This window comes from Natrix helvetica (genome assembly GCF_964273705.1).
Source record: "Natrix helvetica genome assembly, chromosome: 6".
Classification (NCBI taxonomy): Eukaryota; Metazoa; Chordata; class Lepidosauria; order Squamata; family Natricidae; genus Natrix; species Natrix helvetica.
The window spans coordinates 35,579,750-35,601,356 of NC_138553.1; the positions used below are offsets into that span (position 1 = coordinate 35,579,750).

General features: G+C 36.5%; 1 protein-coding gene across 1 annotated transcript in view; it reads right to left on the reverse strand.

Annotated features, from left to right (window-relative positions):
- APAF1 (apoptotic peptidase activating factor 1) overlaps window positions 1–21,607 on the reverse strand; it is a 67,332-nt gene that overhangs the window by 9,031 nt on the left and 36,694 nt on the right. The window contains exons 14-24 of the mRNA XM_081958832.1: window positions 21,273–21,398; window positions 16,267–16,386; window positions 15,702–15,827; window positions 13,703–13,864; window positions 11,520–11,648; window positions 10,001–10,126; window positions 7,845–7,964; window positions 4,861–4,986; window positions 3,887–4,012; window positions 2,617–2,736; window positions 644–769 (exon numbers count right to left, since the gene is read on the reverse strand). Coding sequence (XP_081814958.1) covers window positions 644–769; window positions 2,617–2,736; window positions 3,887–4,012; window positions 4,861–4,986; window positions 7,845–7,964; window positions 10,001–10,126; window positions 11,520–11,648; window positions 13,703–13,864; window positions 15,702–15,827; window positions 16,267–16,386; window positions 21,273–21,398 — 1,407 coding nt within the window. The remainder of the gene's footprint in view (window positions 1–643; window positions 770–2,616; window positions 2,737–3,886; window positions 4,013–4,860; window positions 4,987–7,844; window positions 7,965–10,000; window positions 10,127–11,519; window positions 11,649–13,702; window positions 13,865–15,701; window positions 15,828–16,266; window positions 16,387–21,272; window positions 21,399–21,607) is intronic.

Below are 21,607 nucleotides of genomic sequence, written 5' to 3' on the forward strand. Positions count from 1 at the left end.
CAGTGTTTCTCAAACTTGGCGACTTTAAGTCCTGTGGACTTCAACTCCCAGAATTCCCCAGCCAGCTATGCTGGCTGGGGGATTCTGGGAGTTGAAGTCCACAGGACTTAAAGTCGCCAAGTTTGAGAAACACTGGTCTACATCATAGACAGACTGTCTTTAAAGATGTCATGGAAGAGGAACAGATTTCACCAGAGAAGACAGACTGATCTGAAAGCAGATTTTAAAATTTCAGTATATGGAAAAATATGCTAAATTGGATCTACAAATGACACTGCATAGATATTTCAGACATGTCATGGATATATCATTTAACTTAAAAAAAATCAAACTGATGACTTCCAGAAGAGTCTGTCTAGTAGAAAGATATTTTACAATTTGGAAGAGACAATGGTACTATTTCATGTTATATGCTCATGAATTAAATAGCATGTAAAATAGCATGTAAAAAGGAAAGGGTATAAAAGATAGAATATTCAAGCTCCATCAGCCTGTGGTAAAAAAAACTCCAATTCCTCCTTACATAGCTGAGGTTCAGACTCACCTGAAACTATTTATAACTCTTGATGTATACATAAATTAGTAGTGATTTAATTATATAGCTATTTTTTCTTTTAATACAGATCAAACACTCACTACTAACCTTGGCAGTTTTGTCAGCAGAGGTAGTGGAAAATATAGTGGCATCAGGTGAAACAGCACAAGAAAGAACAGCATCTTCATGGCAAGTAAGATCTTTTTCTAGTTCTCCAGTAAGTATATTCCAGACCTGAGAAATATAGTGAAATACACCAGTGATGAATGCTTGTTGTACATGATTGGTAAGTCAGACAGATAGACGCTTACTCAAAAGGAAGAGGACCCTGAATTTAAGTTGATTCCTTTCCCAAAATGGAAGGGTACATCTTCATGAATGAATCAAGTGAAATGTTCAGCTCTGGATAAAACAAATCCTGAAGATCTCAAGTTTCCCAAATAAACATTGGGACATATGTCTATATTAGCTGCATACCCGTGCTCCGCTACGAAATTATGTGATTGGGCTTGATAAATCGACACTTACAGCTTGAAAATTAATGAGTATTGACTATCGGCCTTTCCTGTCCCCTTCTCTGCCCTAGGCTTGCCCCACAGAGGCATCTCCTCTGTCCTTCTCTCCCTCAGGTTTGCCCCACAGAAGTCTCTCCTCTCCTCTCCCTCAGGCTGGCACCATTGATCCTTTCCTATCCCCTTCTCTCCCTCAGGCTTGTCCCACAGAAGCCTCTCCTATCTTATCCCCTTCTCTCCTTCTGGCAGGCCCCACTGATCCTCCCCTTCTCTCCCTCAGTCTTGCCCCACAGAGGCCTCTCTTATCTTATCCTGTTCTCTCCCTCAGGCTGGCCCCACTGTCTAAACTCAGGCTGGATGAGGCTGGATGAGTCACACACTGGCCACACCCACACCAAAGTGGCAGTTGGAACAGAATTCTTTTCAGGTGGGGAGGGGAGTAGAATGTCTAACTCCTTAGCTTCAGAGCATGCTAATCTACATATATATAAATTTGTATAAAAAATACTAATTATCTGATTGTCATTTTGAAAAATCCTTTCTTACTGAGCACCTAGAAGCCAAGAGGAACATACATGCCAAATTTCAAGTTTGTAAGCTTTACAGTTCTGGAGATTTTGTGATGAGTGAGTGGATTTGGCTTTTATATATATAGATGTGTATTCATGTACACATACACACCTTACTTTAATTGTCAGAAATCACATTCCCCCCCCCAAAAAAAAGCAGGATTATGGTGTGTAGATATAGTGATTAACAATTACCTGTAAATCAGGTATCTCATTTATAAAATTAATGGATTCTCAAATGCATATTGTGAATCCATTAAGGTAGTCCTCCACTTACAACAGTTCATTTAATGACCATTTGAAGTTACAACAGCACTGGAAAAAGTTTTTTCACACAGCTATTACAGCATCACCATGATCATGTGATCAAAATTCAGATGATTGACAAATTATTCATATTTATGACGGTTGCAGTGCCCAGGATCATATGATCATCCTTTTGTAAACCTCTGACAAGAAAAGTCAATGGGGAAGCCAGATACACTTAACAACTAAGTTATTAACTCAATGACTGCAGTGATTCACTTAACAACTGTAGCAAAAAAAGATTGTAAAATGGGGCAAAATTCACTTAGCAACAGAAATTTTTGGCTCAATTGTGGTCATAAGTAGAGGACTACCTGTACTGACCATTTGCTCATATATACATAAATTAGTTTCACAGATAGAAAAAAACATGACATATATTCATTCTTATATTCAGTAGGAATGGCAAAGGAAGGGGGGGGGGAGGAAGAAGAGAAGTGAACAATAAAGGGAAGAAGAAAGAGAAACACAATCTATTAAAAACTAAAAGAATAGAAAGAATTTAAAACCAGGCCATCATAAAATGAAACAGCTTTTCTTCCTATTTATCCCTCTATTTTAGCCTGATAAAATGGCTGCTTATAGACATTTATCAAGCAAAATCTGATGACTTTTATTATTTGTAAACTAAATACAGTACATATTTAATTTACAAGGACTAATCTAAAATAATGAATAAATTGCTTTTATTTACTTTAGCTGTTCCATCAAATGACCATGAAAGAAGTCTTGATTGCTTCAGAAGGTGAAAGTTCTTGACAGGTTCTTTATGTCCTTTCAGAATAACGTATTTCTCAGACTTCCAATTCCATACCTAAAAAAATTAAACATGTATGTAAATAAAGATATCTATGTGTTTAAAAGAATGCCATTAATTATGTTGAATATGAAAGATTTTTTTTTACTTGCAAAATATCCCAAGACACTTATGAAAATTAGTTAATCTTCCTACATTGGTCTAGTGGTTAAGACACCAGACTGGAAAGTGAAAACTATGAATTCCAGTCCTGCCTTAGCCATGAAAGCCAGTTGGGTGATCTTGGGCCAGTCACTCTCTCTTAGCCCAACTCATTTACAGGATTTGTTGTTGTGGGGAAAATAATAGGAGGAAGGTCTACTGGATATGTTCGCTGTCTAGAATTATTTATAAAAATAACTCTAGACAGAGAATTCTAGACAAAAATAATAAAGGCAGGATACAAATAAATAAATAAAAACAAAATACAACTTGGGTAGCATCATGAGAATAATTCTATTCTCTTGAGGAATATTTATCATCTATGATAAATAGCATATATTCATTCCTGACCTACTTTACAATGGACAAATTCTTTTGCCTAATGAAATACTGCAAAATATTAAAATGCAATGTTTATTTTATTATGAGTAAATTATTAGTAGAATGCTCAAAATGTTTTGGTTAAAAAAAGTACATGGATAGGATAATATGAATAATTTCATGGCTATCTCCAAAATCAGTTTTCTCTGAATGTTAGTTTTTCAGAAATATGAACTAGAGAGCACTATTGCATGCAAGTTCTGCCTATAAGGTTCCTTAAAGTATCTGATCATACTGCAAGTTTCTTACCTTTTTAATCTGCATATAACTAGCAATATAACTATACACAAAGTATATGCATATCCCAGTAATAAAACAGGATTTAAATTTGTATGTATCTCCCTTAACAATCCAATTACAACTATAAAAGTTGAGAAACATTTATAGCTTGTAAGCTATCATTTTTCCTATTTTTCCTATTCAACAGCTTTTCATTTTTTTAAATACAATCCTTCTGAAATGACATAAAATTAAAAATGTAGAATGGATAAACTAACTAACTTATATAAATATATATTTTATAACAAACTGAAACAATTTCAGAAAAAGTATAACTTGAAGGACTACCTGCCAAATTTTGAGCAATAGGGTCAGTTCCTAAATAAAACTTGCAGCATTCCTGTACCTGTATAGTTGAATCATCGGAGCTTGAAATAAGAGTTTTTCCATCAGAGGTAAATTGGCAATGCTGTACAGCTTTCCTGTGTCCAAATCTGGATTTTAAAACACTCCTATCTGATACATTTAAAACCTGTTGAAATGAGATCAGGCAATAGCATGTTGTGAAGAATTCAATATGCATGATTGATTGATTGATTGATTAATAAATAAATAAAGGATGGATGGATGGATATTCACAGGATGGTGATGTACTATCAACACAGTGTCAATATCTTGCAGGCATATAGATTTTCTCCTGCTTATATTAGTTTAGATTACAAGATTATTAAGATCATAAAATGTAAACATTTCACTGGATAATTTTCTATAAAAAGAATGTGTCCTCTTCACTGAAACACCCAATTATTTTGCTCTGATATTAGATGTGTAACCTAGACCCAGTCTGGTCTAGAGGTTAATGCACCAGGCTTAAAATCGGGAGACTATAAACTTTAGTTCTGGCTTTAGGCATGAAAGTTGGCTGGGTGACTTTGAGCCAGTCACTTTTTTTCAGCCCACAATGTCAGACTCAGGCAACAAGCCACTCTACCAATTCCTGTCACAACACATGGATTGACATTCACTTAAATCTAAAACTGAAAAAGAGAAAAACCCATATCCTGTACTTATGGACAATGCTAGGAAGAAAAATGATGGGCAAACTATTTTTTCCTTAAAAACAAAACAAAACAAAAACCCACCAATTAAATGTCAAATGAACATCAGAAAAATGAGTGTGATTCTAACATTGGCTTGAGAAATATATTCTCATTATTACAAACTTGTAGTCAGTATTAGGAAAATATATTCAATTGTCCTAAAATTATTAAAACAGATTCTTCTCAAATTCATTCTCTTACATATTTTGACTTGTATGCTTCCAAAAATTGGGAAATGAAATCAAAAGTCACATTCAAAAATTAAATCCTGTTACTTTACCTTTACAATTCCATTTTCAGCTCCATATGCAGCAAACTGTAGGTCTTCACTCAAACAACAGCAGCAAATAGAAGACTTCTGTTCTTCAGTCAAATAGATAGCATCGCCTGCAGACCTGTTAATTAGCTATAATGCAACAAATAACTGGAAATTACTGAGCACCATTTAATGTCTGTCTATTTCTTTGCTTAGTGTTTTAAACTATTTTTTCCTCAGAGTTGAAAATAAGAATCAGTAACATTATTGTTAACAATATATAGTCATATTCAGATAGATTTCGTATGTAAGTGGTAAATGTGTAGGATTAACACATCTTCGCTATTGCTTTGGTAGGGATGCCTAAACATATTTTGTAAGTCTCATTTTTCTGACAACTATACAGAAGCATGCTACCAAACACACACTTATTTAATTTTAAAATAGATTTCTATGTCAAAAAGAGCGTCTAATGATCTTTTCAAGAAATTCTTTAAGCATTCAATGCTTTGTGAAAACGAACACCGCCATAGCAGAACTACGCCCTTTTCTGGTTCTTGCTTTCTGTTTCCATAGCAATATAACATTTAAACTGAAAAAATGAACAGGAAACAGCTTTCTGTTATCCTTATTTATAAATAATTTTAGAAAAGGATGAACTTTGTAAAGATTTAACCAGTTCTACAATTTTCTAACCCCAATAAAGGGCTAATGAACCCCAAAAAGTTATTTTTATTTAAAGAAATCTTTTATACAGGTTCTCTTGGAAAAGTGCTGCATAGTCTTTAATCTATAGAATTCTTAGAATGGGATGTGTCACAATCCACCAGTAGAGGGAGATATAGCACACATACATCTCACATATGAAATGAATTGATAACATCACCAAAAGTGGCTGAAACAGCTATTACACCGATACCAACCATCTCTTTCTTTGGATCACCATTACAGGCACAAAAATACAGGTTCCTTCAGAATACTGATATAATACTAAAATTGGAAATGATCACCCATCTGATATTGGAAGTGCATCAGAATGATAGCATAAAATTTAGAAAGCAAGCAAGCCTATATCCCTATTATAATAAAAATTAGGGGGTCTGTTTATTCATTTTTTGTATAAATTTTCACCAGACTTGCTAATAAACCCTATCTCTATGTAGATACATCATTTACATTTATAAGAACCCATATTTAATAAGTTAATAATGTATTAAAAATACATATATACTATTAAACGCTGTGTCAAGCATGCCTCCTTCAATATCCAAGAAAGGACTCCATTTTAATAGAGATAAAGTACTTTTACTAGATATGAAGTCAAAACAGCAAAAGGAAAGCAAGATCTGAGCCAGAAAGGCGGGAACATATACATATCAAACGTTTACCCAGCACCCTCCCAATTCCCCAACCCATTGTTCAATCTGCAACTCCCTAAGGTGTCATGTGGGGTGCATCTTCAAACAGCCTCATCAAGTTGGTATGCGAAACGGTTGGCCTTGACCAAGTCCAAACATCAGCCACCAGCATGTGCCGAAGATGGTGAGAACAAGACTCCTCCAGTACAATATAATTCCCTTCACCAATACTATGCACCCCCCCTGTTCCTATGGCAGCCAATTGCAAGCAAGCGTAGCAAAGCAGCCGTAAGCAAGTAACCAACACAGAGGCTGACATGCTGTATGTCACTTTTTACATAACCAATAGACTTCAAAAAAGATTTGGAATAGTGTTTTAGATGTCTCATAAGTACAGCACTTCTTGCTTATTAAAGCAGCGCAACTACTGTCACAGTCATATTACTGCATATGAAGTAAGTAAATAAATACATGAAATTAATATTAAAAAATTGAAAATCCTTTGAGCAAAGATGGTTACAGATCCTATCAATAGTTTATATGGTGAGATATAGCAAACCAAATTTGAGCAAAGTAATATCTTCCTGCAAATCATATATTTTAAAATATTTATTTAGTTGAATTAGACAACTCTCTGAAATGGCCTCAGGGACTCTTGAGGAATCCCCAGGCCAGATTTTGAGAACCAATGTCCTATACCATGGGTCCCTAACCTCTGGGCCGTGGCCCACAACCAGGCCATGGCCAATTCAGAAACAGGCCACTTGAGCAATGGGCTGGTGTGCACATATCTCAACTTGCGCACGTGCATAAAAACATGCAGCTCAACTTGTTGCAAGTCGAACTCTGAACACATGAACATGTGCACCGGCCTGCCACTCACGGAAGTTGAGTATACAATTACATATTTAATGTGGGAACTGAATGCAAATATCAAAAGATCATCTTTGAATGAGACTGTGTCCATGTGGTGGTGGAATAATTAAGCATTGTTTTAAATTGTCCACTTTTAAATTACTGGTGACACTCACCAGTAATTCTTATCTACATTACTAAACAACCTGGTTGTTGGGACTTGTTTTATCTTCAGTTACTATTAGATCATATCAGATTTTACTTCTCTGACAACAGCTAAGCACTGTTCCATAGTTTGTATGCCATAGTACAGTGATGGTGAACCTTTTCGGCACTGAGTGCCCAAACCGGAACGCACATGCATGAGTCTGCCCGAGCCATAGTGCTGGAAACCTGAACACCAGCTAGCTGCTACACGTATGTCTGGTTTTTGGACATTTTGGGGTTTTTTCAACCTAATTAATTGTTATTTTCTTGTTTTATTTGCTGATCTATGACCAGATAAAAAAAAAAAGATTGATTTAGTGTAGAGTTGCTATATATGGCTTAGATGGTTGGTAATTCTGAAAGGATGTCCTCCTGACCTGTCAAAATCCAGTTGGCCTGCCAAAATCCAGTAGATTACTACAAAGTAGAGAGGATTTAGCATATTCTATATATCTCTGCAACCATATAATAGTTGTCAGGAGTTTTGCAACCAAGATATGGTAGTCCTAATCATTCATGACTATGCTTAAGCAGTGCCAAACCTGCTAATGGTTTTCAATGTAAATGAAGTACCTAAACAATATTTACCTGCAAATGCTTCAGACTAGCTATTGCCAGGATGTTGACATTATTATCTTGAAATGAAACATCTATTTCACGATTTAACACAATAGCAGAGGACTTGCATACTTTATTTGTTTCCCATATCTGTTGGAGAGAAAATGATGATTAGAAACTATGTCATCCAAGCTGTAGAAGTTTGAGCATAGATAAATTAATCTGTAAAATTTAGGGCTATAATTATTCAATTAAAAAAATCAGTTTCTTTTATTTCCATTTATAAAGTTATTTAATGAATAATTTATCTGTGTGTCCCAAAGATGCTTTCTTTGAAAAGAAAACTGGAGTTTCTTGCTTTGTTTGAAAATGTTTCGCTTCTCATCCAGGAAGTTTTTTTAGTTCTGATTGAATGGTGAAGAATGGAAGAAGTTATATAACAGGGAAAATGTAAATCCTTCCATTCTCCACCATTCAGTCAGAACTGAGCAAGCTTCTTGGATGGGAAGTGAATTGTCTTCAAGCAAAACAAGAAAGTCTAGTTGCCAATGAAAGCACCTTTGCGACAATCATGACCTGGACGACATATTTTACCTGCATATTTTGTGAAATCACATATTAATCAAAGTCTAGTTCTTTTATCCAATTCAAAAAAGCAGGCTTTGTTCCAGGTTCCATCATTTGTCTTAACAGAACAGTTAAAATGAGGCCTTCTCCATATTAGCTTCCATACTATGGAGTTTTTCATCAAAAGATACTCATTAGATTTTCATTCTAGCAGAGATGTTGGACATTTCCACTTGCTATGATTGTGCAGTATTGTTACTACTACTTTATTTGTTTAGATGTACTGTATTTTTCGGAGTATAAGACGCACCAAGGTTTTGAAGAGGCATTTTTTAAAAAAAGTAGGTAGGTAGATAGATAGAAGAATAGAGAGGGGGAGAAAGTGAAAGAAATACAGTAGGGAGGGAGGGAGAGAGAGAGTAGTTAGGTAGGTAGGTAAAGGGAGAGGGAGAGACAGAGAGAGAGGGAGGGAGAGAAATACAATAGGTAGGGAGAGAGAGAGAGAGTAGGTAGGTTGGTAGGTAGAGGGATAGAGAGAGAAAAATAAGAGAGAAATACAGGAGAGAGAGAGAGAGAGAGAGAGAGAGAGAGAGAGAAGGCATGTAGGTATATAGGGGGAGAGAGAGAAATACAGTAGGTAGGGAGAGAGTAGGTAGTAGGTAGATGTTTCCAGGTGTATTTATCCATGTGCTGGAGAAGGAAATCGCTGACAATCTGTAGCAACTAAAATTTTGTTTCTGCTGGCACAGCACTTGATCAATCTAATTGTCATCAATCAGTTAAAGAGCTTTCCGAAAGTTTTTGCACTCTGTAAATCTCCCAAAAATGGCCTGTTTTTCGTGAAAACGGGCCCATTTTTTAAAAAAGGAATGAATAGCCTTGGGGATGCTTCCAGAGTGCTCGGGAGGGGGGGGACGAACAAAAAAACGGCCTGTTTTTCGTGAAAACGGCCCGTTTTTTGTCAAATTGCATGCATAGCCTTATGGAGGCTTATAGAGTGTTATAGGCCTGTTTTTTGCTTATTTCCGGCCTCCCCAACCCCCAGCTCTCTGAAAGCCTCCATAAGGCTATGCACAGCCATTTTGGTGAAGGGGGAGGGGCTTCGGGAGGCAAAAAATGTTGTATTCAGTGTATAGGACGCATCCAGATTTTCAGCCTCTTTTTTGAGGAAAAAAGATGCGTCTTATACTCCAAAAAATACAGTAATATATTTATCCTATTTTCAAACCTGACTTTAAAATGAAGGTTTTTTTAAAAATAATAACCCATCTTAAGAGGTTTTTTTTTATGTCATCCAAACTTTATATATTAACTTGTTATGCTATGCATTTCCCCCATAAGACTCTGGGTGACTTAAGAGAGCTTTAAGATCTATGAATTATATAAATATACAGATGTATATTTCATATGTAAAGTATTTTTCCACAGCATTGAATTTAAAAACAATGGATAAAATAAGTATACAATGCAACCAATTCAAATATGATAAAAATACTCATTTGACTTATTATGAAATCAGTGCATATATCCTAAACTTCTACTGCTAGAAAATATAATATTAGATAACTATTTTGCTCTCTGTTAAAAATGTCCAGCAAAGAACTGAGGAAAAAACTTACCCTTATTGTTTGGTCATCAGAAGACGTGACAAAAAAAGACCCATCAAGAGAAAAATTCACAGAATGTACCCAACTCATATGTCCTAGGCACTCAGCTATTTTTGAAATGGATTCAATGTTCCATATCTAAAAGATATTTAAAAAAAAAACCTTTTAATATAAGAATATAACGCCAGTAAATCATATCAAATAGTGACAAATCATTGCCTCCCAGTCTATCAATACGCCCTGAGAGATTTGCAAAAGTCATAATCACTGTTGTTTCCTGGTAATTGGTACTCTATTTAGAATCAGAGCTTTCATCCATCAATGGGCCAGTATTTGCAGAATTTTTGTTAACAAACATTATAATTAAAAATAGCTCACATTCAAACTGCTTCCTTTTAAAATGTTAGGCTGTCACCAGCAACTACAAAATTACAAAAAAACGCACAATACAGATGTATAGAATTAAAATGAGTCCTTGTCTAAAAGTAAATGTAATTGAAGATTAGATTTTAATTTCTTAATTCTTCTCTATTTCAAGAACTCTTTGCTATTATCTTAAGGTAGATAAGGTAGGTTGAACCATCATAGACATTAAACAATAGATATGCATTTAAAGTATAAGATAGAAAAATATAAATAAATAAAAATTTAATAGGATACAAACAATTACAAACTGTTAATTTGCTTTTTTGAATTTCCAAGCAAAATGGTTTATCAAAGTGTCATATGGATCTTAGAGTTTCACCACTATTTTTCAATAATAATTGTGACATATTCCCCATGAATTTTAATTTCAAATACTAAATCCAAAATTATAGATATGTACATTATTGATTTAACCTCTTATTACTGTTGTATAAGAGTTTTATTTCAATTTTACTGAAAAAACCCAGTAATGATTATTTGCAAGGATTCTAAAAAAAAATCATTATTCTGGGTGTTAGTATACTTCATGGACCTGCTAGCTAGTGGGATTTAAGCAACAGGATGATAGCTTACAATATAATCTTGGATTCTCAATTTTACAGAAAGTTACTCTCATTACTCTTGTTTTTAGCCATCAAGAAACTTTTAGCTTTTAGCAAAAGCAAAAATTAATTTTCAGCAAAATCTGAATTAGTTCAAATTGGCAAGATGATTCTGAATCCATACAAAAGTTCCAATCTTTACATTTATAAATCCTTGACGCTTCTTTGTACAGGATTATTTTCAATTGTACTTCCTATGACCAGATATATATTTTTACTAACTGTTTTCAGATATGCTTGGAGTTGCAACTGGTTTTCTTCTGCTTTGAAAAATTAATCATGCAACCACATGCACACAGGAATAGCTTGGAATAGCTTCCCAACTGTGGTGAACCTTGCAAACGATGTGGCTATTTTAATTATATGAAAAAAAGCTGTTCAGTATGCCTTCAAAGATGCTACTTTTCCCAATTATACTATTTACACTGAGCGGTGACTCATTCCTATTGTGAACTAATACATTATAGCAACAAGAAACTCGAGGATGGAATATATTTACTTACTTCAACAGAACAATGTGATAAAGCAACTGCTACTATTTGACTATTGGGACAGAATTCACAGTACTGGATTGTGTTGTGGTGGCTTAAAAGAGCCTCTGCCAATAATTCCTTGGTTTTAACATCCACAAGCTGTAAACACAATAAATATTTAAGACATTTATTTCCCATGTTATTTGGAAAGTTACAGTTATAGTTATATAAAGTTGCAGCTGTGATATTTATGCATGCAAGCATATATGTATGTGTGTGTGTGTTTGTGTGTATGTAACCTTAATAATACAAAATGATAGATTTTTACCTTATAACTGTAATATTCAGGAAGGTCTCCCAACAAAACATCTATCATCCATCCATCCATCTCTGAGCATGCATGCAACATTAATGATTTATTAATGTAAATATCTTAGTTGATTCATTTAAAAAAACACATGTAACTGACTTCTTGGTGGTTTTCAATATCATTGAGTGTAGTATCAAGAGCTGGGGATGGGAAGAACAGTTTGTGCTGGTTTATCTCCTTCCTCTGGGACCAGTCCCAATCGATCTTATCAGGGAGTGAGAGGTCCACTCGGCAGCCTCTGCTTTGCGAGATGCCACAGGTTTTGGTGCTGTCTCTATTCCTTTAAAAGATCTACATGAAGCCACTAGATAAGATCATTCATCACCACGGGATGATACCTAGATGTACATCTCTGTTTCCTTCTTTCAGTCACTCATGCCCTGGTTATCTCCTATACGGAGATAACAATGCAATGTGCTCTACATTGGGCTATCCTTGAATAGTATTCAGAAGCTGCATCTGGTGCAACTGCTGCATGAGCGGTTTTGGGCATCCCCAGGGTTGCATATGTAACACATCTGACACTTCAGCAAGTCTCCAGTACCTACCCTGCCCCAGGCCTAATAACATAACCAAGTCTTGAGGACCTTTAGGAATATCAAAAGGGATGTACTTAATCCAATTTCAGGGGGAAGGGTGTTCCATAAGGCAGAGGCCTTAGTAGAGAAAGAATGTTTCCTGTGACCTACCAAATGTAGGTCCCTAGCCAATGGAACCCACAACATGCCTACTCTGCCATATCTGATGGAGCGGGCTGATACAACCAGGGAGATGTGGTCCCTCAGAAACCCTGGTCCCATGGCATTAAAACTAGCACCTTAAATTGGACTCAGAAGCAAACTGGCAGCCAATGCAGTTTGAAAAACAGACATATAATATGTATTGTTCAAGGAGAGAACACAACTGCCTGTGCTGCTGCTTTCTGTACCAGGCGAAACTTCAGGGGCAGAGGACTTAAGGATTCAAATATAAAATATTTCAAATGCTATTTATTCTACAAAATCATAAATATTTCTAAGCTCCAGGAAATGTGTGTTTCTACCTCATCTGAACAAATGTTAATGTAATGTGTTTATCTTTAAAAAAAGAGGGAAAGGGAAATATTCATACAGCCAATGCTATATGGTACAAAAGATCTGATTATAATATCAAAACATGGTCTCTGAGCCTGGATGAAGGCCTAGAGTATGAGCTTCACTGTGCATTATTTTGTGTTATTTTAGACGAAATAAGTGTTAGGGTCACAAAAAGGTAGAGAATTGTTCAGATTCAGTTTGGTGTCACATATACTATAGATGGAGTATTCTCTCACAAAACAAGCTCTACCGTCCTAAAAGTCTAGGGGGAACAGAAGCCTTGGTCTCTCAGGCAAGTCCTCCTGCTATATGCTGATAGTGTTCTTGAAGTTGTCTTGGCTATTTAAGGAAACAGGAGAAGCTTTAGAGAAGTTATCCCCAGATTCTGATCAGCAGATGTTGACCCCCAGGCTGGAAAAAAGAAGGGGGCTTCAAGGATTCCCTTTTTAACAAGCTAATTTTGTATTCTGCTTCATAGTATTTACGTACTAAGTTTATATGCCACCCATCTCTCCAAGAGGTTACTCTAGGCATCATTCCTGAATTAACATACAATATAATATGGCACAACATTGTCCTCCTTTCACTTTTTCTACCATATAATTTAAAACAAGTAATACTGATTTCTAAAGTCGTAAAATTATCTGAACTGATACAACAGAGGAGTTTTTTCTACCTTAAAAACATTAATTTATGAACTCTGGTATCTCAAAAGAAGTTTAAAAACAAAATGAAAATACATTACCAATATATTATTAAATACTTACAAAAAGTTTATTTTTAGCTGCTACTACTATTTTTGTACCATTAGATGACCAGGAACAACACTTCACTAACACTTCCACTTCATCATGGTTTCCATCTCCATTTTTGAAGAAGTCTCCTATGTTAATAGTTTTCAGTTCATTTGCTGACTTCACATTCCAAAGCTTTAAAAAAAGTTTTCTGATTAGTATTACCGTCTGTCAGAAAATAGCCGCATATTCAAATCAAGCAGCTAAGTTGATATAAAATTTCTTATTCATTCTGACTGATATATTCCTAATATTGCTAAGTAAGAACCATTTAAAAAATACCTTTTGCTGGACAACTGTTATGAGTGGACATGAATAATTTTATGCTTAACCAGTACGGGAAATATATTTATTTTATAGTCCACTTATTCAGTATAATATCCAATATATATTTAGGTTTTCTCATATAATAGTTTTAAAAAACAATGTTTATTTTAGTTCATTTTTCATATAGCCATTAAAATTATTTATATAATGGATATATTCTGTTTAGACTCTTTGACAAAAAAATCAATGTATATCGATCTGCATAAACTAAACATTTTCCATTTTGTTTCTCTAATGATTTTAATATACAAGTTATTATATTCATAAAGTCCAAACTCTGATTGTATCAATGTCAATGAAATCCATTTCATAAACTTCAAATATGGAACTATAACTTATCTTGTTATTGTTAATAAAATAGCATGCTTTTTTTATTAACAGTATATACTATATTTATATACTGTATATACTATATATACTAAATATATTTCAGAATCCCAGTCACTGGATTTAGTTAATATATTATTTTGTTATAAAATCTATCTCTATAAAGACTTCAAACTCAAATTATATGCCTATTAGAAATGGAAGACTGATTGCTTTTTTTTTTCCTATAAAAAATCAAACTGTGTCATATTACAAAATGCAGTTGGAGTCACTGGTAAGTTATACTTCCCACACTTACAAAGGCTGTGAAAGGGTGGTTACAGTGTGTAAAGGACTTTATGTCCTAAAATGTCAAAACTGCCCCCTCCCAGCGGTCATTTGATCATGATCTGATCTGGGTGACAGAGGTGGGTTGCCAATTTCTTTACTACTGTTTGGGGCTTGCTCGCAATGCTTCCACTGCCGCTACTACCGGTTCGGCCAATCCAGGCTGAACCGGCAGCAACCCATCTCTGCTGGGTGATCAAGATTTGGGTGCCTAGCAAACTTTTTGCTCCTACAACCCTATTGCCAAGCACCCTGTGATCACATGTTCACTATAATCTTTTCTGTCAGCTTCCCCAGAAAGTCAATGGGAAGCTGGCAGGAGAGATTCCAAGTTGTTGCTACCTATAGAAGGGTTTCCCTTTCCCTCAGTGCACATTGGCACTGGCTGGCTGCAGGGTGTAGTTGAGGCAGTATTTCTCAGTGGCAATGATGGTGCTGGGACTGAAGTAGAGGCTTGGGAGTGATAGCAACAGGCTGTGACAGCTGAAGACATTGGGCCTCTACGTCAGGCCCAGCACTGGCACTGCCATCAATGAGTGCCATTGGCCAGTCAAAAGGGCATAGATTAGCAGGGAATATATAGGAGGGAGGGAGTTGCAACATCTCTGCAGTCACAAGTGCTGCTGGGCCTGTTGGGAGAGCTGAAGCAACAAAGGAAATCATCAGTTATGCAGATTCTCTCAATCAAATGTCCCTTATTTCCCCTAAATATCTTTGTTAACCAGTTAGCCATTAAAAAAAAAAAGAAATTTACAACCAGCTGTCAGACATTTTGTGACAATTTTGTGACTACTTTTCACTAGGTACTTGCATATTGTAGAAAGGAATGTATAAAGCCTCACTTCAGTGAACTCTACTTAGTATTCATTTTTTTGGAATTTGCAGCAGTACAGTGGGGAAGGAAGGAAGGAATGTAACACAATTATTGTTTCATGGTACAAAATACTGAATCAAAATATGCTACCTACAATAATTCAGTCTCAATACATACCTTTAAAGTTCCATCAGCTGAACAACTAGCCAAGTATTCATCATCTGGTGAAAATCTGCAATGGGTTACAGATCCTTCATGACCAAATAATGTATTGCGACAATATTTATTATTCAGGTCCCAGAGCTGCATTTAGGAATAGGAAAAAGAAACCAAGAAGAAATGAATGAGTGTATTAAAATTAGTTGAGAAGTATTTTGCAATATTCATATCTTTTGTGTAGCAATAAAAACAAATTTGCAGTTTGCCGTTTTTATTAGGAACCCCACACTGTTGTTGTCAAACTTTATTTATTATATTCTATAAACAGCTATAGAAACATAAATATTTGGGAAAACGGAAGGTTATTTGCTACGCTGTCAGTGTGCTTCAAAGGATAATTCTAATCCATTTGTACAGTTCAGCATTACCTAAATGGCCTCCAGTGGCTAAAAGTGGGAACAACAAAGTAACAAATCAATGCATTTCAGGAGGCTTCCAAAAATTATCTACTATAAAATATCTAGAAGCATCATTATACTTGTAGCTACATCAAAATATCAATATGATTTCATTTACTACTTACTTTGATATAAGTATCATTTGAACATGTTGCTAATAAATGATGACTAAAATGACAGAAGTTGACCTGTTCTGTATGTTCTTTGAATTCACACACAAGTTCACCTGTTCTTGAGTTCCAGACCTAAAACGTTGTATACAATAATTCAAACATTGAAAAAGGTATTTATCAAGTATGTATCAATTTCTAATCTAAATATTAGGAAAAGCTGAAATATGTTCAATTTCTTGAGTTCCAGACCTAAAACGTTGTATACAATAATTCAAACATTGAAAAAGGTATTTATCAAGTATGTATCAATTTCTAATCTAAATATTAGGAAAAGCTGAAATATGTTCAATTTCTTCTATGTACATAAATATTTCTTAAATTGTAACAAGTAGTAATTGGCTGAAATATTAAATTTGAACTTGCGAATGTAAACTACATATAATAAGAATTGAAATTCCAATTTTCTTTGTCTAAACTACCTCATAGGTTAACTAAAAGGTATTTTCTATATTGGGAGATCCTTCAGACAATTACTCATGCCCTCATCTTCTCTTGACTGGATTACTGCAAGGTACCCTACATGAGACTGCCCAAAATACCATTTGGAAGCTACCGTTGGTCCAGAATGCAGTAAGGTGGTCAGTAGTAGGCACATCACTTTGCACCCATGTGTCATCTCTGCTTTGCAAGCTGTACTGGTTGCCATAGGGCTACAGGAACAAGACTACCATTGGTTATCACCTAAAAAGTCCTACATGGTATAAAACCTGGTTATTTAAGAGACTGTCAATCTCGGGTAACTCCTGCCCTACCAATGAAACCAAGCAGAATGGGCATGATGTATGTCTCCTCAATCAAACAATGTCATATGTCATGGCCTAGCACATTCTCTACTGTATGATGCCTGTCCACTGGAGTCATATGACTCCCTACCTCCAGAAGTTCCAGAAGTAGTTAAAAACATAGGTCAGTTCCCAGCCGTGATACAGGTGAAACTTGAAAAATTAGAATATTGTGCAAAATTTCATTTATTTCAGTAATGCAACTTAAAAGGTGAAACTAATGTATGAGATAGACTCATTACATGCAAAGCAAGATAGTTCAAGCCGTGATTTGTCATAATTGTGATGATTATGGCTTACAGCTCATGAAAATCCCAAATCCACAATCTCAGAAAATTAGAATATTAATACAATCAATAAAACAAGGATTGTACATAGAACAATATCGGACCTCTGAAAAGTATAAGCATGCATATTGTACTCAGTACTTGGTTTGGGCCCCTTTTGCAGCAATTACTGCCTCAATGCGGCATGGCATGGAAGCTATCAGCCGGTGGCACTGCTGAGGTGTTATGGAAGACCAGGATGCTTCAATAGTGGCCTTCAGGTCTTCTGCGTTGTTCGGTCTCATGTCTCTCATCTTTCTCTTGACAATGCCCCATAGATTCTCTATGGGGTTCAGGTCAGCCGAGTTTGCTGGCCAATCAAGCACCGTAATCCCATGGTCATTGTACCAGGTTTTGGTGCTTTTGGCAGTGTGGGCAGGTGCCAAGTCCTGCTGGAAAATGAAGTCAGCATCCCCATAAAGCTCCAAAATCTCCTGGTAGACGGCTGCGTTGACCCTGGACTTAATGAAGCACAGTGGACCAAAACAGTAGATGACATGGCTCCCCAAATCAACACAGATTGTGGGAACTTCACACTGGACTTCAAGCATCTTGCAGTGTGTGCCTCTCCCTTCTTCCTCCATACTCTGGGTCCTTGGTTTCCAAATGAGATGCAAAAGTTGCTCTCATCAAAAAAGAGAACTTTGGCCCACTGAGCAACAGGTCTGATTTTCTTTAGACCAGGTAAGTTGCTTCTGACGTTGTTTGTTGTTCAGGAGCGGCTTGACAAGAGAAATACGACATTTGAAGCCCATGTCCAGGATCCGTCTGTATGCGGTGGCTCTTGATGCACTGACTCCAGCCTCAGTCCACTTCTCGTGAAAGTCCCCAACACTTTTGAATGGCCTTTTCCGGACAATCCTCTCCAGGCTGCGGTTATCACTGCTGCTTGTGCACCTTTTTCTTCCACACTTTCCCTTCCACATAGCTTTCTGTTAATGTGCTTTGATACAGCACTTTGGGAACATCCAACTTCTTTTGAGGCTTTCCCTCCTTATGGAGGGTGTCAATGATGGTTTTCTGCACAACTGTCAGGTCAGCAGTCTTTCCCATGATTGTGATTCCTACTGAACCAGACTGAGAGATCATTTAAAGGCTCAGGAACCCTTTGCAGGTGTTATGGCTTAATTAGCTGATTAGAGTGGGACATTTTGAGCCTAGAATATTGCACCTTTTCACAATATTCTAATTTTCTGAGATTGTGGATTTGGGGTTTTCATGAGCTGTAAGCCATAATCATCACAATTATGACAAATCACGGCTTGAGCTATTTTGCTTTGCATGTAATGAGTCTATCTCATATATTAGTTTCACCTTTTAAGTTGTATTACTGAAATAAATGAACTTTTGCACGATATTCTAATTTTTCGAGTTTCACCTGTATTAGGTGACACAGCGAGAGGGCTTTGCCTGGAAGGGGTCAAAGTTATATGTACCAAGTGTGGTACGGGTGGCCGTGCTGTGTCGCTGTCACAACGTTCACTCGGCTGGACATTTTGGGTTCCTCAAGACTCTACATTTAGTAAATCGCCAGTTCTGGTGGCCACACGAGGAGGGACATAGAGGAGTTGTGTTGTTTGCATTATCATGAAGGCCCTTAGTACAGCCTTCCACCCCGCAACCAATGGTGTTGCGGAGAGAGCAAATGCGATGGTGTAGCGCTGCTTAAGATGTTACGTCCAGTACCAACAGACCGATTGGGCTGAACTCTTTCCCTTTGCAGAGATTGCATATAACAATGCAATGCACAAAAGTACAGGGTTTACCCTATTTTATGTGGCTACAGGGCAGGAGTTCATCCCAATTCCGGAGTGTCCTCAGGTGTGCCCAGATGATACGACCTCGCAGAAGTGGATAGCCCGGATGCAAAAGGTTTGGAAAGTGGTGAGGGATGCGTTATGTCACTCTTTTGCCACATATAAAGAGAGTGCCGATAAAAGGCAGAAGGCGCAAGGACCTTTCCATATAGGTCAGAGGGTATACCTCTCCACTAAATATCTCAGGCTACTATTGCCATGTAAGAAACTTGGGCCCAAATTTATTGGGCCTTTCCCAATCGTGCGAGTTATTAACCCGGTCACAGTGCAGCTAAGACTCCCCCCTCTACTGGGAAAACACATCTAGTCTTCTACTGCAGCCTGCTCCGATCAGTTCAGGCATCTGATATTAGAGGAGACCCACTACAGCTGCCAGCCCTGGTTACTGTAGATGGGAAACAGCACTATGTAGTGCAAGATATACTAGATATCAGGTGGCAAAGGGACAGTTACAATACCTTGTGCTATGGAAAGGTTATCCCGTCAGAGGCATCGTGGATTCATTGCAAGGACTGCAGGGTGCCCCACCTGGTAGCGAGATTCCACCATAGACATCCCACAAAACCAGGGGAAGGGGTCCTTCGACTCCTAACTGACTGTAATTTGTAGCTCCCCAAATGCTGTTTCTGTGGTAGGGGGCCACTTGTCAGCTCCAGCCAACCCAGAGGCCTGGAGCTGCCATTCAGGGGAGAAACCCGGGCCAGCTGCCAAGACTCACCAGGCTTCACTCCTACACAAACAGCTGAGTAAATCTACAAAGCTACTGATAACTGACTTGACAACAATCCACGATTAATTGCCGGGTGGTGCTTGTTTTGGGTTACGAGGGGATGGGTGTGCGCACGCGCGAGGTGCAGGTTATCTTAATTACTAATAACTATAAAAGGTGGTGGGGAGTACCGGGTGGCAGCTCTGACAATTTATTCATTTCCTTAGTGTTTTGTTGGTCAGTTTGTGCCAAAAGAAGAATAAAACTGCATTTCAAACTGTTTCTCTGTTTGGCTGTTTTCATTACCCTTCAGAACCTGACAGGGTCAGTGCAAAGCATTTGTTAGTCTTTGCTAATTTGGGATATGTTTAGTTGTTTTACTCTTCGAAACAAATATATTTTTGACTATTCTTTTCTTTGTATTGTACGCTGCTCAGAGTACTTTGTGAGCTGGGTAATCTCCAAATTGAATGAAAATATAAGATAAAAAAATGAATGACAGGCTAGACTAAGAATTCTCATTCTTAAAACTTAATCACCTTTGGAAATATAGGTGGCACATAGGTTTAATAAGTAAATAAATAATCATAATGCAACAACAAATCCTGAAGAGACAGCTTCTGTGGTCCATAGAACATTGTAGTTACATTATTAAAGAGGACAAGATTGAAATGTTAGAGCTTTGGTATTTAAGTTTTAGACTAAATGTTTTAGAACTTGTTTTAATAAAAAAAATATTATAAAATATGGTTCAAAAGTAATAATTTGACATTTAATGTTATAGTATGATTTTAGAAAACTCTAAGGGCTGTAAAAAATGGACATTTTTATTATTTGTATTATTGAAATTAATTATTTTCTTATTAGCCTCAATTAAAAACTGAAGGTACTCATTTAATTACTCTAATTGGGACCAGCAAATCTATCACTAAGCAAAGCAGTTAAGAGAAACACCATGTTCTGACAGTCCTAGCTGCAGTCATTAAACAAACTTGAGCTCATTAAGCAACCCATCAGACGACTGTAATTTGCGACCTCTCACTGGCTTTCCCATCGATTTTGCTTGTCAGAAAGTAGGTGGGATGCTGTGACTATTATAAATACACAACAATTGCCAAGCACCTGAATCATAATCATAGTAACTTAAGGGATGCTGCAACAGTTATAAATATGAGCACTAGTCCTAAGTAACTCTTTTTAGCACTGTCATAACTTTGAACAGTCGCTAAATAAAAGATGATTTAGTGAGGCCTACCTGTATTATTAATTCAACTGATATTAATTAAAGTTCAAGAGGATGAATGATTTTTCATAATATGCTTACTTTTACTTTTTTATCCATTGAACAAGTGGCTAGAAATCTGCCATCCACTGAAAAAGCACAGCAGAGCACTTCATCATCATGAGCTTTTACTTCTAGGAGCTTTTCTCCACTTTCAGTTTTGAAAACCTGCAAATTGAACAACAAAATATAAGCAAGTAGAAGTGATATAGGACTTTTAAATCTGTATATAAAACTCTGTGTGTGTGTGTTACAAACATATATTACTGTACATAGTCGTGATTCTATTTTATTAATTCTCTTGTCTATGGAAGGAGAGTTTATTAACTTTCAAGCCAATCCCAGCATACTAAATAAAGAACTAGTATTTGTAGTTC